At 40.2% G+C, this 18,967-nt stretch overlaps 1 protein-coding gene across 2 annotated transcripts in view; it reads right to left on the reverse strand.

Annotated features, from left to right (window-relative positions):
• LOC125919459 (ankyrin repeat and sterile alpha motif domain-containing protein 1B-like) overlaps nucleotides 1-18,967 on the reverse strand; it is an 84,388-nt gene that overhangs the window by 35,814 nt on the left and 29,607 nt on the right. For both annotated transcript variants that reach the window (XM_049626142.1, XM_049626143.1), the window contains exons 4-6: nucleotides 18,538-18,609; nucleotides 1,853-1,864; nucleotides 874-960 (exon numbers count right to left, since the gene is read on the reverse strand). In XM_049626142.1, coding sequence (XP_049482099.1) covers nucleotides 874-960; nucleotides 1,853-1,864; nucleotides 18,538-18,609 — 171 coding nt within the window. The remainder of the gene's footprint in view (nucleotides 1-873; nucleotides 961-1,852; nucleotides 1,865-18,537; nucleotides 18,610-18,967) is intronic.

Here is an 18,967-nt window from a genome sequence, read left to right on the forward strand (position 1 = left end):
CATTCTGTCATCTTCGCCAAGAAAGGAGCTCTAGAACACTTAAGTGAAATGCAACCCGGCTGTTCACACTTGACCTTAGAGCCCATGAACTGTTTCCACTGTGAGTACAAAGTCACAACAGAGTCACAGTGTGGCCTGACCTTCTTTGTGATTATTTCTTCTCAGAAAACAATACAGCTGAAACCCTCTGTCCCATCTCAAGCGCTGAGAAGAAATGCAATTATAAAATGTAAAAGTCAGAGAATGTGTTCATTACATATATCCAAAGAAAGGACATGTATATCTCTAGACAAATGGGAGGACGAACGTCCTAGTCCTTTAGCTAGTGACAGTTCCTCTGGTGAAGGGGTGATGGCTTTGTTGCATTGTCATTCTATACATGACGCCCCTCCCCTTTAATGCATTGTCATTCTATACATGACACCCCCTCCTTGTAATGCATTATCATGCTATACATGACACCCCTCCCCTGTAATGCATTGTCATTCTATACAGGACACCTCCCCGCCTTGTAATGCACTGTCATTCTATACATGACATCCCCCCCTTGTAATGTTCTCTAGAGCCAGAGGGAAATGCCATATACTAAGTGGCCACAGTCTATGCGAGAAGGCACCACAGAAAAAGCAAAATATGTATAGGAATCCTAGATCAAGTTCCCCAGATGAAATCTGTCCTTCTGTATACATGTATGAGTGTGTGTGTGTGTGTACACATGTGCATGGGTGTATCTATGGATGTGCAGAGAGCAGACAGGTGGGGACAGGAAGTGAATAAAATGAGAGATGCTGGGCATGACGAGACACAAGGATTTTAGATCACATTCCCAGGGCTGTATCTGGTGTCTAAGGCAAAGAGAGGTGCACTACTCACCTTATTTGTTGCATCAATGAATTTGACTCCTTTATAAGAGACTGAAAGAATAATAGTGGGGACCTTCTTCATTTGCTCTGTAGACTTCTGAAATTAAAATTAGAAAGCTGTTAGAGCGGTTTGTGTTGCATGGCAACTGAAGCACATAATTTCTCCTCTTGGAAGATAAAAATGAGCCCAAGTTAAAAACAACACACACACACACACACACACACACAAACACACACCAAACACATTAATTTAAATGTAGGTCTCCCTTCTCTTGGGCTTAGCTGTGGTTTGGGGTTCTAAACTATCTGTCTTGCACTTGAGGATCTAAAAACAGCCTGTTCTGCCTCCCGTGGGTGAAGGAATACTCCTTTTCCCCGACACCAAAGGGAGAAATGGACAGCTCTGTCTCCTACTGCAATTTCAAGCAACGCTTCTTTGACTAGAGTTAAACCATGTCAGTGTTAACTCCAAGGGTGAGTTTAGCATTAGCAAAATATATGCCACTGCTCCCCCTTCTCCTAGTCACTCTTTCTTCAAGGCATGACGTATGTCTGAATGTGTGGTTAAAATAGGGATTTAAAATACATCATTGTGAATTTTTCTCAAACCTGGCCAAATCCGTAAGAGCTGATATATTTACAGCACCATCACTTGTGACCATGCGGGAAACAATACCACCCTACAACAATTAAGCCCTCCAGGAACAGCCACAGCAAAACTGGACAGTCCAGGTAACAACCTACTTTATCATTTAGAGCTGCTAGATTTCCTTAGGCTATGTTCTTATGACAGATGTTCACACTGGCTTAATGTGCCCAGAGTCTTCAGCTTCTATAGTTTTATGCATCTGCAAAAAGTTTCTCCACAATTTAGTATGAGTCTTTTCTGTTTAGCTTTATCATTCATCACGGGTCACCAACAGTCTGTGTACTTCATTTCCCACTATGGATCCTCCTAATAATCACATTAAACATCAAGAAGAACCTACCTGACAGTTAGCCTGATGGGTTTTCCAGATAAGACAGGTGGGAACAAAATAGGAGAGAAAATACATAAAAAAGTGAGGAAACCATTTCAATAATTCACCAACAGCATAAAGTCATTAAAAAGTGAATGGAGAATAGGTTTTATCGATACATACAGATGCAGTGAAACTGTTTTAGGAATGGCTGTGGGCTTTTCCAGACCTCGTCTGTCCTTTTGTTTTCTAATTCCCGTTTACTGCATCGCCTAGTCTCACGACCGACACACCAGAACCCTCCACTTCCAGTGTCCCACAACCACCTACCTGTCTTATGGATATTAAGGGAATCGGGAGAAAACATTACCCAATTTTCCATTTTAAAATTCTGAAATGTGACCAGAATTAAAGAAGGCTTTTAGTTGGATAGTGTGACTGAAACTCACTGAACTCTAAAATCATAATTGCATTACATCTTTCACTTGAGCCATGGAAAAGGTGTTTCACGTTTTCCTGACTGTTTTGACACATCTTTTGGAGAGCTACTGTACTGGTTTCAAAGATGGAGCAAATGGATCAGTAAGAGTGTTACTATTTAGTATTCATTAAGTGTTTCACACGGTATAGAGAAAAAGCACTCTTGAAGTGCTTTTTAACTAGTTTTAAAATTACCCAAGCTTGTTAGTTTTCTTCTGTGTTTGCCAAAGAGATGCAGATACTTTTGTTTTTTTAATGCTTTATCCAACCAACTTTAAAAGTGTGCAAGGTAAATCAAAGGCAAAGCTAGAAGAAGTAACGCTCAGTGTGCCAATTTGCTGAGCTCTGTAAAGAGAGAGCTATAGCCGGCCGGCACGGGTAGTGGCTTGGTGGACTGAATGTGTGTGTGAAGAATTCTCTGCAAAGGGTAACAATGGATTTCAACAAATTACCTCACTCATTCCTTGCCATGAATACATTTCTCTCAGACACATCTATCTATACCATCGAACAATATAAGATTAAAAGATCAACATTTCATTTAGTATTAAGAAAGCCCCAAAGGGAAAAAGCAAAACCATCTGTCATTCATTCAGCAATTGAGTGGTTATAGTAGGCAGCCCACTGTGCTGGGAAAGCTCAGAGTCTACTTCGGGGCACGTCAAGCAGACCTCAAGCTGTGTGCAAACTACAGTCTGCAGCAAGTGGCGTCCCGAGTGCGGTATTGAGAAAATTGTAAGCCTGTGTCTCGGCTCAGTGGGAAAGACGGTTGGGAACGAGGTCTGCCATGGGACAGGGAGAGGAAGAGGCAGCACAGGAGCTAGCTACACACCATGTTCCTGGCCTGGTCTGCCACAAAGAGAAGCCACAACACAAATGCTGATAAATGCAACAGTGAGAAACAGAGTGCCTCCAGAGTACTGAGCAAAGAGAGCTTCACTTTGCAGGAGAGAGTAGGGCAAGTCTTCATTATTCATTTGACAAAGCAGTGACTGCCTGCTAGGGCTGACTGAGCTGTTCCAAGAGGGTGAATGGGGATTTTCTAGGGGCCAAAAGAGGACAAAGGAGGCTTTTTAGCAGAAGAATCAACATATACACATGCCTGGAAGTGAGAAATAATGGGGTGGGTTTGGGTAATTGGTGGAAGATGAGGCAGATACAGTAGGTTTGGAAGGCTGTGACTTACTCTGCCAAGTTAGAATTCTCTGGAAGCTTTTAAGTAGGGAGTGACACAGAGCTGGGTTGCAGAAAGCCAGTGCTGGTGACCGGATGCACTGGAACAGCTAGAGACTGAATGCAGCAAGGCTGGAAGGAGAGGTACATTCAAATAGGAGACCCTAAGCACCCAAGCTGAAACACAAGTGCAAGCATGGAAGAGGGAGCCATAACTCTGATGAAGAAGATTAGAGAGACTCTGCTAACCCATCTGTTATGAAAGATGAGTGAGCGAGAAGAGGTCACCGATGAAGAGACCCTCAACTGAGATAAGGGATACTACACAGGAGCATGCTTTTGCATGAAAACCCCTTGAACATTGGTAATCAGGTGGAGATGTCCAGCAGGAAATTAGAAGAATCTGATCTGGAAATCCATGTGCACAGCAGGGGTGCCTGAGGAGATGAGGTGGCTCAAGGAGTGAACAAGAAGAGGGCTAAGAATCCCCTGTCTGGGGAAGATAACCCTTAAGGAGTGGGGAATTAAGAGTCAATGAAGCTGAAACAGAGTTGGAAGGTGCTTGAACGCAGTATGGCAGAAGTCAAGGGGCAGATTCCTTAGAAGGTGGGAGCCGTGCCCGACGCCAGGAGGGCTGAAAAAAGCTAAAAATTGAAGCCCGACATCATGGCTGGCAGGCAAAGCAGCTGCTACATGTATTGGGTCTTCTGGGCAAAATCCTGGGCTTCAGCAACTAGAAAACTTTGTTGCTGATTTTATTAAGAGCAGCGTGAGGAGGAAAGAACAGCAGACAGAGGAAAGAATACAGAGGGGTGTGCAGTGATTGTCAGTGAGAGGGAGCGGAGGGCTGGGACAACGGGCAGGCTGGGACATGGGCTCTCAGGCTGAAATGAGGGCATCAGCGATGATTTCTGTCCCGATACAAGGATTCTACGTTATACGCTCAGACAACGTGGACAAAGAAGACAAGAGAAAAGGTGGTCATTTTTTCTAGGTGCCAAGAGTCCCTGCTCTCCCAGCTGAAGGCCACGCTGGTGTGCCCCCGCTGCAGGCTGTGTGGACGGCAGCGCTGGGGGTGGCCACACAGTCCAATCTGGAGCCCAAACCGAGCTTCTTTCCCACTGCGCGCCGTGACAAGATGATGATGGACCCTGGCTGGCCGCAGAGTCACTCTGGCAGCTCTTCAATGCAATGCCCCTTCTTTAAGGCATTTAAAATTCTAGGAGATAGAAATCCAACCTGTTTTAGGGGACTTTCTGTTGGTGTACTCTGACAGAGCTTTCAAAGAGGTCTTTTCATACGCTATTTTAATGAAAGGTTGAAGACGCATAGAAGAAAGCTAATATACCGAGTCTTCAGGGAGAATAATCAGGCAAGAAATCCAATAAGCGCCTACTTCATTTTGTGAAGGCTGTACAGATACCGAAATATGAGCAGGGCTCCAGTCCAATCACAGACAGCCCACATCCCGCCGTCTCCATTTTCTGTTACGTGTTGAAATTATTGTTTTCTTCTCCTTCCCAGGGACGGAGGCACCTAGTCTGGACATCACTGCTCAAGTTACAAAGCACTCAGCTGCAGGTGACACTGGTCTCTATGACTTATCTGCAAGCTTTGCTGCGATTCTGGTAGTTAATACTCCCATATATGTACGTATGTTAAACATTCAAGCCTTATTGATCTGTATAAACAGAATTCACTTCTTCAAGCTCTTTTCCCCAGTGAAATGCTCAGGGCAAACCTTATGTTATGGTTCTCTTTTGTTTCCAGTTGTTTTTTTTTCTGCACCATATTCTTGGTGGACTTTCTGAGCCTTCCCCAAGCCCTCAAATTCCCTCCCCTTCAGTGCCAGCTTTATAGGAGAGATTCACTTGTAATGAGGACCTCTGGATACTTGAGCAGCTGAATACTCATGGGTAATGCCCAAAATTAACTTAACCTTCATAGCATCTTGCTCTCCTGCTAAGAGCATTACAGTGATATTCAATTGTATTTTGTTCACAGTTTCCCAAAATAAGACTATCATCCTTTTATTACTCTAACAGAAACAGTATTTAGTTATAGAGGGAAAATACCTACCTTTCTGAAATCCAAAATAAAGTGCAACTTTTGAATCTTAAATGTAAAGCCAGCTTTACATTTAGCACTTTATATTATCTGTAAGCATTTACACAGAATACAGACTGTAATGTCATATCTGGAGGTGGGCACCTGAGATACTGTAAAGTAACTGAACACTTTTAGAACCTTTTTTTTTTTAATTTTTTTTTTTACATTTATTTATTCTTTTTTTTTTTTTTAAGAGGGATTGTTGGATACACCAAGGAAAGTAATACCATCTTTTAATCTTTTTATCAAGTCAGAGATTGCTGTTGGTACTTTTATTTTATCCTTATAGCATGCCCCAAGAAGGGACAGTTTCTCCTTTTCTAATGCAGAGTCAACAGTCTGAGAATATCCTTTTGAGACTGCAGGGATGCTCTGGTCTCAGAGCATGGCTTTCGTAAGTGTGAGTGAGAGCAAAGAGGTTTACAACAGGGAGCACTTCAGCTGTGAGCCGTAATGTTGCGTTGGAGTTTGGAGTGATGTTTATGTTCCTAATGAGAGTCATTTGTGCCCCATAACCAGTACAGAGAGGGAACAGAGTGAGGCAGCCCATGGGGAAGAGATCACCAACCCTTCATTCTTACAATACCCTGCTCATTTCCAGTGTATTTTAAACACAGACTGGGGAACAGATTTCTGGATGGGCTACTGCCATCCAGCTCACAGTATATTTTTAACCTACACATGGCTACCCTGAGAATGCTTTCTAGTTAGATATTCAGTGCTGAGTCGTAACTATTAATTTTGCCATATAATATTTTCTTTAGATCATTTCAAAGCTTAATTATTATATTCAGTCTCAGCAAGCAAATTAAAATAGGATCAGACAATTATGTTTGGTAGCCCTAAGTGCCTTTCAAATGATTTAAAAAATGTAGAAAACAAGCAGTGTTGTATTTTGTATTTAGTGATACTAATTATGTTGCGGAGGTTCTAAGAGATAGAAAGCAGACCACAGATCGGCTATTTGAAATGCACCTTTACCCTTCAGAACTCAGTTTCAACGTCATTTTCTGGGAAAGCCTTGTGTGGCCTCGCAGCCTGACAGGATGGCCACCTCTTACCCCAGGTATGCCCTGTGAACCTCTGCCGCTCTCCCTTAGGGTTCGCTGCCATGGGTCTCAGGTTTGTCTCCCTCACCATACAGGGAGTTCTTGGAGGATGGCCCACATCTTTCTTGATTTGTCTCTGATCTCCTCCATAATGACTAGCACATGGTCTCAGGTTTAGCCCTATGACACTGCCATTTTTTATGGGTCAAAAAAAATGGTGAAATATCAGCAATTTCATAGGGTTCAGTCTAACAGCTGCTGAAATCCATAATTATTAAGTGAATGAACAAACGAATGAATGTATCGTCACGAGCACAAAGCCAGCTTTATAAAGAAGAACACAGTGCCAGCCTCTCAGTGCACCAGGAGCTCAGCAGACTTTTCAGAGAGCCCTGGTGCCCAGAGCCAGGCACGGAGGCCTTGAAAGAACTTGGAGGAGAACCACAGATGTGATTAGAGATAAGCCAGGAGATTCCTATGGGATGGGAAAGCCTTACCGACCTTGTGATTTGTCAGCCTCAAGGAGAGAAGGGTTAGGTCTTCATTTTTGCAATAGGGAACTGGTTCAAATTGCAAGTGCTGAGAAGGAAAGACTTTTTGAAACAGCAGGAGGATTATTAGGGGCAGCTGCGAAGTTTTCCCCTCTGGATGTCTTTAAAAATAGTCTGGACTCTTATTTGTCACTGATGACTTAGGGGTAAGTCTCATTTGGCTGGGAAATGAGGCTAGATGACCTCTCAAGGGCTTTTCTGGCCAGGAGAAGCCTGACACAAGGGCTGGGTGAGTACAGAGCCTGGTACGACCATGTGACAAGAGCAGACGGTGGGCAGGCAGCCATTCTAACTACTCCCTTGGCACAAGACACGGCTATTGTACTGCCAAGTGTAACTCACACACCCTGGCCAAATCTAGTACAGTGCAAAGCGATGCCCTCTATCTCTACTCCTCTGGCCCTGGCTGCTTTCCAGGCACCATGGCAGAATGATTCCACCAGGGCAACCTAACTGCATGGCAGACTTAACAGGAATGCCCAGTGGACCAAGGCAGCTGTTCTCAAACTTTCGTGGGCATTGGAATCACATGGAAGGCCTGGTAAATAACAAATTGTTGAGCCCCACATCTACAGTTTCTGATGCAGTAAGTGTTATGAACTGAAGGTCTGTGATCTCCCAAACTTCTTATGTTGAATCCTAATGCCCAAATTATTAGGAGTTGGGGCCTTTGGGAGGTGCTTAGGTCATGAGAGTGGAGCTGTGAATGGGATTAAGTGTGCTTATAAAAGGTATAAAAGGGTCCTCTTCCATCATGAGAGGGCAGTGAAGATGGCCATCTATGAGCCAGGAAGAGGGCTGGCCAGTGTCTTGACTTGGGGACTTCTCAGCCTTCAGAACCACAAGAAATAAATTTCTCCCAGTCACATGGTATTTTTATTATAGCAGCCTGAAAAACTAAGACAGTGAGTCTGAGATAAGGCCTAAGACTTGCACTTATAACAAATTTCCAGAAGCTACTGCTGCTACCACAGTTCGAAAACTTCTGTTCTAAAAACACAGTTGATTTTGGGGGCTCCTGGGTGGCACAGGTGGTTAAGCATCTGACTCCTTGTCTTGGCTCAGGTCATGATCTCACAGTTCATGAATTCAAGCCCGGCATCAGGCTCTGTGCTGATGGTGTGGAGCTTACTTGGAATTCTGTCTCTCCTTCTCTCTACCCACCCCTGCTTGTGCGTGCTCTCTCTCTCTCTCAAAATAAATAAGTTAAATAAATAGTTGATTTTTGATTGAAAGTCACTGTCAGAACTGTTCTCTGCTGCTATGCATGTAAACTCAGTTGTACTGCATCCTACATTAATTCAGAGAGAAGCTAATTTATCAAAACACACTATCCTCCACTTGACAAGTGATTTCCAAAAATCCTTAGTTAGCACTTAGTTACAGATCTTGGTCTTCAGAGCAAATAACAAGAATTATTTAAACTTCCATGGTTTCTCAGGGACTGTGAAAGTAAAAAACATTCTTCACATAAAATAAAGAGTTCAGGTCATAAAGATAGATTCTAGAGGTACTTCTGGAATAGATGTTGATCAGACAGAGCTGACAGGCCCAGGGCTAACGCTGAAGATGTATGGATTCTCATAAAAGTTCCCCAGTTCTCCCTCAACTAGGAGCACATCCAAGGTAATTAAGTATATACCTTGAGAGACGTGACGAGCAAACACCAACACACTTTCGTGTACTGCTTCCAGAAGTGTCAACTGGAACCAGGTTTTTAGAAGGCAGTTTGGCAATTTTTACCCAGGGTTTCAAGATGTGTATACTTTTGACCTAGCCAGTCTATATTTAGTGGCTAATTCTAAGGAAACAATCAGACCCGTGGCAAAAGATGTAGGTGTAAGGATGTTGCCCACAGTGTTGGTTATAATTTGAAAAGATTCAAAATGACCTAATGACCAACAAGGGGAACTGGTTAAATGAGTTTGGTTCAGTTATTGATTGGAATATTGTTCAACCACTACAAATAATGTTGGAGATAAATATTTATTGGAACAAAAATATTTTAAAATATGTTGTTATGTTAAAAATAGATTAGAAAATAGAAAACAGTAGGCACAGTATATTCCTATTGCTTTGTAGAAAAGAGATGCCTATGAATGCATGATTAATTAGTTTGGAGGATTACATAGGAACAAGGTGTTAACAGAGAGGTGTTTACCATCTCTGTGTGATAAAATTACCATTTTTTTAATGTTTATTTATTGATTTTTGAGAGAGAGAGAGAGAGAGAGAGAGAGAGTGAGGGAGAAGGAGAATCCCAAGCAGGCTCTGTGCTATCAGCTCAGAGCCCGATGTGGGGCTCGATGTCATGAATTGTGAGATCATAACCTGAGCCGAGATAAAGTCAGATTGCTCAACCTACTGAGCCACCCAGGTGCTCCCTTTTTATTTCTCCTTTCCCTATCTATGTTTTAAAACTGGATAACAATGAATGTTTATTACTTTTATAATAATAAAATGAGAAGTTTTAAAAATGTATATATTTTTTTAGTTAAAAAGCTAATTGTACGGGAATGTAAACTGGTGCAGCCACTCTGGAAAACAGTATGGAGGTTCCTCAAAAAATTAAAACTAGAACTACCCTAAGACCCAGCAACTGCACTACTAGGTATTTATCCAAGGGATACAGGTATGCTGTTTCGAAGGGGCACATGTAGCCCAATGTTTATTAGCAGCGCTACTGACAATAGCCAAAGCATGGAAAGAGCCCAAATGTCCATTGACAGATGAAAGGATAAACATGTGGTATATATATACAGTGGAGCATTATTCGGCAATCAAAAAGAATGAAATCTTGCCATTTACAACTATGTGAATGGAACTAGAGGGTATTATGCTAAGTGAAATTATTCAGTCGGAGAAAGACAAGTATCATATGACTTCACTCATATGAGGACTTTAAGATATAAAACAGACAAACGTAAGGGAAGGGAAGCAAAAATAACATAAAAACAGGGAGGGGGACAAAACAGAAGAGACTCTTAAGTGTAGAGAACAAACAGAGGGTTGATGGAGGGAGTGTGGGAGGGGGGATAGGCTAAATGGGTTAGGGACATTAAGGAATCTACTCCTGAAATCACTGTTGCACCATATGCTAACTTGGGATGTAAATTAAAAAATAAATAATTAACAATAAAATAAAAAAAAAACTTAAAAAAAAAAGCTAATTGTAAACATGTGAAAAAACACACCAACTTCTCACTTATGATAAGTTCAATCCATCACTTATAAGAACAAGAGTGTGTTTGTGTGGGGCCGCCTCGGTGGCTCAGTTGGCTGAGCGTCTGACTTCGGCTCAGGTCATCATCTCACAGCTTGTGAGTTCGAGCCCCATGTCGGGCTCTATGCTGACAGCTCAGAGCCTGGAGCCTGCTTCAGATTCTGTGTCTCTCTCTCTCTCTGCCCCTCCCCCACTCATGCCATGTCTCTGTCTCTCAAAAATAAATAAAAACATTTAAAAAAATTAAAAAAAGAGTGTGTTTGTGTGCACATAGGTATGGTCATGTTGAACTTATGAAGAGACCCACTGATAAGCTCCTTCTCCAGGAGACACTGCAGTACAGTGAATAATAGCACAGAAGGGCATGTTTGGATTCCTGTCTTGGCTCCACTGTGTGTCAAGATATTTAACCTCTATGTCTTAGTTATTTCATCTGTAAAATGGGTATGTTAATATAGCATCGACTTTGTAGAGCTGTGAGGATTACATAATCCAGGGCCCAGCATGTAGTGAGCATCAACAAATTTTAGCCATTGCTCTTATTCTGAGGATGGATGCTTTCACTTATCTGCTTTCCAAAGTACATCCTCCCACTGGCAAGAGAGAGTAGAAGTAAAGTCAACATCTGTGAGCATAAGTGAATAATCTCTGGGCTACATGCTAGGATAGTGGTGAAATGGTGGTTCCAACAATGAATATTCAGCAGAGCAACATATCTGGACCAATGACAATGGACTCAGTATGTTTAGAAAGAGAGCTTCAGTGGGCGTTAAAGGCAGAAGAGGACCATGAAACCTTTTAGTGATGTGCAATAGTGAGGGTGTAGAAAGATGATATAGGATGAGATGATCAGAATTGTTCAGTCTTCCTTTGGGAGGACCCCTAGGAAATCACTCACAAAGCACAAGTACAAGTGAGCAAAACTTAGCAGTGAGCAGTTAGAAATGCTGTTGCCTTGTGTATACTGTTATTTTAATATACACTCATATTTATGGGCTTAGACCTGTACTGACCTGCAGTACTTGGGAGGGAACAAAAAATGAAATATTTTATTCCTCCCTGAAACTTGGGCAAATGGAGACTTTTAAAAAAACAGCTGTTTGCACATTTCTTCCAAGCCTGGTTCCTAAGTAGTAGTCCCTGAAGTGATTTCTGGAAACAATCCTAATAGACAGGAGTTGTAGAAGGAACTAAACATGACTTAAGTTTTGAGTCTCTTCTTTTTCTTTTTAAAGTTTCTTTTTATTTCTTTTGAGACAGAGAGAAAGAGAGCACACAGCAGAGGGGCACAGAAAGAATTCCAAGCAGTCTCCATGCTGTCAGTATAAAGTCTGATGCTGGGCTTGAACTTACAAACCACGAGATCATGACCAGAGCTGAAATCAAGACTCAGTGCTTAACCGACTGAGCTACCCAGGTGTCCCCAGTTTGAGTCTCTTGTAAGAGCATAGAGACATTTCCATCTAATTCTAAAATCTGATTTCAAGCATTCCAATCCATTCTCCAACATTATTATTATTTTTTTTGACAAGCACAGAAAAAAGACAGTCTTCACACTTCAATCAAGGTACATTTGGAAATTTATAGATTTGAAAATTCAACTTTAGAATTGTTTCTAGATTGAAAGTTTAAAAATGAGATAAGGTCAGGGGAATGGACTCAATAAGAAACCTGAACTATGGTGTCTGAACTATCTAAGCCCTTTGGGAAATAAAGATTCCCTAATTTAAATTTGCCAGATCTGCTTACTCCTGACAAATTAAAAAAAAATATATATATATATACATATATATATACATATACATATATATATTTCCTATTTTGCATTGAGAAGGCGGATTTCTACCTGATTGTAGTTGAAAACAGGTATTTTTCTTTTCTTAAAAGAGAAATTGCCTCGAGCACAAACACCTGTGAACAATACTCATCATCAACTATGGGATTAGAGAAAGATTTTAGAGTATGAAATTGAATATAATAGCCTACCTCTTATAGTAGCAGATGTTTCCTAATAGTATATTTAATTAGGGAAGTGACTGAATACTGTATATTAGTGATAATTATACCCTGAGGCAAAATTCGGGGCTGGGGGATGGGGTATGTGTAAGTCTCGGGAGGGAAAAAGGAATAGAACGTCATCTGGCCAGAGCAAATCCCTCATTTGAGCAACCACTGTGCGTCTTAGAATCTTTGAAGTGGGAATTACTCATACCAAAGAGAACACTGAAAGGCCAAAGCAACCTATTTATTGCTTTGTAAAGTTCAGTCCTGTGAACACATTATTTAAAAGAGGCAAGCTAACTCCCAATCGATTTAGGAACAAGTTACTTCCCCCAAAATATAAAACTGCAAAATTACATTTACCATCTTATCAGCAGTTTCCCATCATTTTCTCTTCCTCTTGGTGATGGCCTTTAAAAACTGGAACTAAGGGGCACCTAAGTCAGTCAAGTGTCCGACTCTTGGTTTTGGCTTAGGACATGTTCTCAGTGGTTCATAAGATTGAGTCCCATGTCAGGCTCTGTGCTGACAGCACGGAGTCAGCTTGAGATTCTCTCTCTCTGCTCCCTCCATCAACCCCCCCTCCCACTCATGCACACACTCTCTCACAAAATAAATAAATAAACATTAAAAAAAATAATAATGAGAGTGCAGGATTCCTAAGTTTTTGAACACTTTCTTACATATTGCGAATGCAGAAAACCAGGGTAACGACTGCAATACTGACATTATAGTTGAGTAAAAAATAAATGAAATAATCCAAAGCAAATCTATCAATTTACCTGTTCGAACATTTTGGAGGAAGAGGTCAACGTGTTTTGAGGTTTTAGTGAACTAGACCCTTTACAGGCATCACTTTATTGATCACCATCAAAACCACCCTAAAGGTAGCTATGTTATGGCAGGCCCTGGGGTGACAATATACGTAGTTCCTGCCCTCTAAGGGGCACGGGGCATGAGCAACCAGGTTTGTACAGTGGTGACATGAGGTGTGACAGAAGGAAGGTTCTGTGTTCCATGGGGAGCATGTTGGGGGCATCATATTCAGGATCCCAGAGCTAATGCTTCCCCTCAGGAATCCTTTCAGAAATGAAGCCTGTCTCTGAGCACAGATTTAGCTGGAAAACCTAACTAGTAACATAAAAGGTAGCACTAAATGAATATGTTCAGATCAAATAGATACTTCTTACAACTTCTCACATATGTTACTAATATATGTTTTTAGACTTTAATTTTAACTAGAAATGCCTGTAAAGCTGTCACAGTAAAGGTAATAGGCAGCCAAGTTGTACTACTGAAGAGCGAAATAATTCACAGAAATCATTTGTCCTAAAAGTATGCCTCAATATCAAGGCATATCTAATCTCTTGGGCTTTTATTAAAGAAAACTCTGAAAGAGAAGACAAAAACTGCAATTTTACTTAAAAAAATTATCAGGGTTTAATGTAAGTTCCTATTGATTCTTCTTCACTAAACACAATTAAGAAGATAATTTTAAGAGGGTGTGGATCCAGGGAAAAAAAAATCTTAAGACGAAAACCTGCATACAAATATTTATAGCGCCTTTGTTCATAATTGTCAAAATCTGGAGGCAACCAAGATGGCCTTCAATAAGTAAATGGATGAACAAACCGTGGTACATCCATATGATGGAATATTATTCAGTGATAAAAAGAAAGAGCTATTGGGCACCTGGGTGGCTCAGTCGGTTAAGCATCCGACTTTGGCTCAGGTCACAATCTCATGTTTCATGAGTTCGAGCCCTGTATCGGGCTCTGTGCTGACAGCTCAGAGCCTGGAGCCTGCTTCACATTCTGTGTCTCCCTCTCTCTCTGCCCCTCCCCTGCTCATGCTGTCTCTGTCTCACTCTCTCTCTCAAAAATAAATAAACATTAAAAAAAAAAAAAAAAAGAGCCATCAAGCCACAAAAGACATAGAAGAAGGAAGCTTAAAAGCATATTGCTAAAGAAATGAAAGAGGCCAGTCTGAAAAGGGTACACACTGTATGATTCCAACTATTTGACATTCTGGAAAAGACAGAAGACAGTAAAAAGGTTAGTGGTTGCCAGGGGCTGGGGGGCAGGGGAGAGGAGAGATGAACAGGTAGAGCACAGGGGATTTTTAGGGCATGAAACAATTCTTTGTGACACTGTAATGGCTGCATTTGTCAAAACCCCAAACACTGTATAACACTGAGAATGAACTCTAATGGAAACCACAGACTTTAGTTAATAACAATATTGTTTGTAATTGTGACAAATGTACCACATCAATGCATGTTAATATGTGAAACTGGGAAGGGAATGGTGGAGGGGGTATGTTCAATAACTGCACTTTATGCTTAATTTTTCTGTTAACCTAAAACTGCTCTAAAAAGTAAAGTCTGTTAGAAAAATTATAAGGCAGTTTGAAGAGGAAAAAGGCTGGCTGACCTGAACAGAATGATGTGAATTACTACCATCTCACATACATTAGCTTATGATGGCCTATTTTTGACTGAAATACTAGGAGTATAATAAAATACCAGGACATCAGTGTAGAATTATCTTGGTTTCAGAAATGGAGGGGACCTTAGAGATGAATAAACAGGCTTAGATAAACTTAGAAATTAACCAATTGTGACCACCAAACACTCCAAATGTTTCTGAAGGGGGAACATTGTGTTTGGTTTGTGCTGGGGCAAAGTACATGTATTTAAGTATTATGGAAAAAAATATAGTTGCTTAAGATGCAAGAAAAACTCTCTTAAAATTATTTAGGTTAACACATTGGAATGTACCCCAAATTACTATATATATCTGTACCTACATGGTTTAATTTAGCTAATTTTACAGACTCTTTGAGGGTTCCTAAAGCTCTTTGTCAACACAAATGATCCACATTTTCAGCTATTTTATTATGTTTTTAATTTTTTTAAGTTTATTTCTTTCTTTTCAGAGAGAAAGAGAGGGAAGGGCAGAGACAGAGGGAGAGAGAGAATCCCAAGCAGGATCTGCACTGCCAGCACAGAGCCTGATGTGGGGCTTGAACTCACAAATGGTCAGATCATGACCTGAGCTGAAATCAAGAGTTGGATGCTTAACCAACTGAGCCACTCAGGCACCCCTACATTTTCAGCTATTTTCAAACTCCAGGCAAAAAATGTTCCAAGGGCTCATTAGAGAGGTAGTGCAGCCTAGGGTTTGGAGTTCGGTGGTGGAGCTAGATCACCTGGGTTCAAACCCTGGTTTCAATGCTTGCTGGCTAACCTTGGGTAAGTTACTTAACTTTCACTGGCTTTTGTTTCCCCACATGTAAAGTGGGGACAGTAGCAATACTCACTCATGATTAAATGAATAAATGCACATAATCACATGTGCAGGGCCTGGTCTACAGCTGTCAAGTGTTAACTGCTATTAGTATTGAAAAACTGATTTTAGGAGACCATGCCTGCAGGTCACTTTGGGGATCATCTGTGATGATCCTGCAGGTTGATGGAAACATGAAGACTACGCTATAGTGAAACTTCTCCTACTTTGGGGGAATTACATGTTAACTTGTAGGATTTCTCTACTGAACTGTGAACTCAGGGAGAGCGGGAGCCAAATCTTAGTCATCTTTGTTAACAAAGTACATTAAGGAAGCATTTCTCAGAATAAAGAACCGTAAGATTTACTTCTTACTGGGAAAGAAATTTTAATTTCAGCTAAAATGCATACTGTTGAATTGAAAACGTCTTTTTTTTTTTTTTTTTTTTTTACACCCAAAGAGTTAAAAACCAGGTAAAGTTTTAATCTACAGTAATTTGGCCTAATGATATTACTATATATCAACTTCTAAGATCACCAGTCCTAAAGTATTTCCCCTGGGTAGACCTGATCATTCTGGGACTTTTGACTACAATGCTACCGTGTTGAAAGCAGATAAAACAGCGTCTTGAAGTTCAAACTGAAAATTAACTGCAAGTTGAGATCCACACCATTTTCAGTTGGTGAGAGTTCTAATTCACAATAGTCCCAGATAACAGCAAACCTGAGTTTCTCCTTTTGAAAGGCTCTAATAAATCCACTGAATGCAACTTCAGCCACTGTACCAAAGACTGATATTTATTTAATCAAGATGGGAGATAAGGGTTTGTGATATTTTAAGAAGCAATGAAGTCCCTATTTTCATGTAAACTACCCCAAATAAACACCAAGGGCAGCAAACCAGAAAAACCCCAATGAACAGAAGAATGGCTTCTAAACAGAAGGCCTTTTCTGTTTCATTTTAAGCAACAGACAAGTATTTAACTAAATTATTCTCCGCTGACACTATTAAAATGGCTTCCCTGTTATCAGAATGGAATTTCAGATCCACTTAATTTCAAGAAATTGAAATTCAAATCACAAATCTGGTTTTAAATGGTGCTATGTGCTGTATGCACTATTTATGCGGATTACAGCATCGAAGTAGCTGGACTCAGATAATTGAGTTAATAGCATTAAATCAGAGATGCCAAATCAATTTCTTAGACACATTCAGAAATAGCTCTAAAATTATTATGAGGCTTGATGATTGAAAAATGTTCCCATTTTATTGTTCACTGGTGACATAATTTAGATCGGACATATATTGAGAATACCAGATTCCCAGAATTATAAAACCATGAACCAAGACCCCTACAGGGCACCTCGTCCCATATCCTCATTTTCTAAGTAAGAAAACGAGGCCCAGGGGAAGCAGGCAAGTGCAGTAGTTAAATGCTGGAGTCAGATCTGCGTTCTAGTTCCAGATTGGCAAGTTATTCACTATGTGACCTCGGGAAAGTTACTTAACCTCTCTCAGCCTCAGTCTCTTCAAGAGTAAAGTGGGGGTAAGGACACTACTAATCTCTAGGTTTGTGATAGGATTCAGTGGGATAAACACACAAAGCACCCAGCATAGAAGACTGGCACATTTTACCTACTTGGTAAATATTAGCAGTTATTATTATTATGACTAAGAGTGACTTCCACAGCATGTAAGCAGCAAGAAAACCAGAACATAGAGTTCCTGACACATACCACAGCTTTTTTCATCTAAATATAGTACCTGGGATAAAGATTCTTTGGCACTGACAAGAGAAGTATAACTCTACATCAAATAGAAGGATAACTATTTTCAGTCTTTCTGTTACTGAGCTGATCCAAATATTAAATCAGTGATCACATACTGAGGTCTCAGTTTCATGAAGATTCACACACCCTCAGCCTTCCAAGAGCAATCAAGTATTACATATTTGTCTTCATAACTGTTTTAGTTTAATTCAATGCTTTTAAATATTTCCCACCCAACACTGCTCATATAAAATAAATGATGATGTAAACTGGCCGCAAATAAGAGTTAGGGTTCACTTGCTGACAAATTTGAGTGTTAGTTGCTATATGGAGTAAGCCTACTATTCTCAATCTGTACTGTCAGCGCCACACCCCTCTATATATCTGCTATGGAGGAAGCAAGAATAAAGGATACAGAAAAAAAACCAAAAGCTAAAGTGGGTGTGCAGCAGGAGTAAGACTTGGTCTGGCTAATACAGCTTCCTAGGAACCCAGCAATCACCAATCACAGGCATTTGCAATTGCCCTTTTTGTCAACGTTTACTGCCCTTACATGATTTAACTCAGAGTTGAATGGTTTTTTTTCTTATACTAAAAAACAACAACAACCCAGAATAATTAAGAATTAATACTCATAAAGAACATTAGCTTTATATAATATGCTCTCAATACTTTAGCATTTGATAATTTTTTAGTTAACTGGTGGTCTTTACAGTAAATGTTCTCAGACTGACAGGTAGGTGCTTAAAGCATTTTCTTGCAACCAACTAAAGATCATTTTGCTCAATCTGGATAATGACCAGTGTATATACAATTAACTTTAAATTTTTAAAAATAATAAATGTAATATGGCACAAATAAATAAATATATCCAACGGATATCAACTCAAACTACAGTGAGATAAACTCAAGTATAAACATGAACAAAGCCCAAACACCTTTTTATGGAACAGCAATGTGATTCAGCAGACCAACAGATGAAGAAAATAGTCATTTGAAAAGTGGCAATTTGTAACCATACCCGGTATTTAGTATTTCAGCGACTAGAAATAAAATTGTTTGGCAAACTTACCCTCATTTTTGCACAGGCATCTTGGGTTGATTCTGTCCCTCTGAGCTCTTTTATCAGCATAGAACCTAAATACTAAAATACAAAACATTTCAATGATTTATGAAAAAGAGTATAAATATGAGTTGCGATTTAGAAACCAAACTGTGGAAGTCCTATTGGCTGGGTTTCCTGGCTGAAAGTTGCTGAATAACTTTAAAAAACTAACAGTAACTAATCCTAACAAATAAATGCCTTTAGAAAGAGAATGCCATAGAATTAACTACAGTTCTGAGGGCTGTAAATTGCTCTTTATAATAAAACTGCAGCATCTTCTAAAGATGCCATCTTTCAAATCATATTTAACTGCAAAATGGGGGCATCTAAAAATGTTTTCCTTTTTTTTTTTTTTTTTTTTTTGAGGCAGCAATGTCTGCAAAAATAAATCACACTA

This window comes from Panthera uncia, chromosome B4 (assembly GCF_023721935.1).
Source record: "Panthera uncia isolate 11264 chromosome B4, Puncia_PCG_1.0, whole genome shotgun sequence".
NCBI lineage: Eukaryota > Metazoa > Chordata > Mammalia > Carnivora > Felidae > Panthera > Panthera uncia.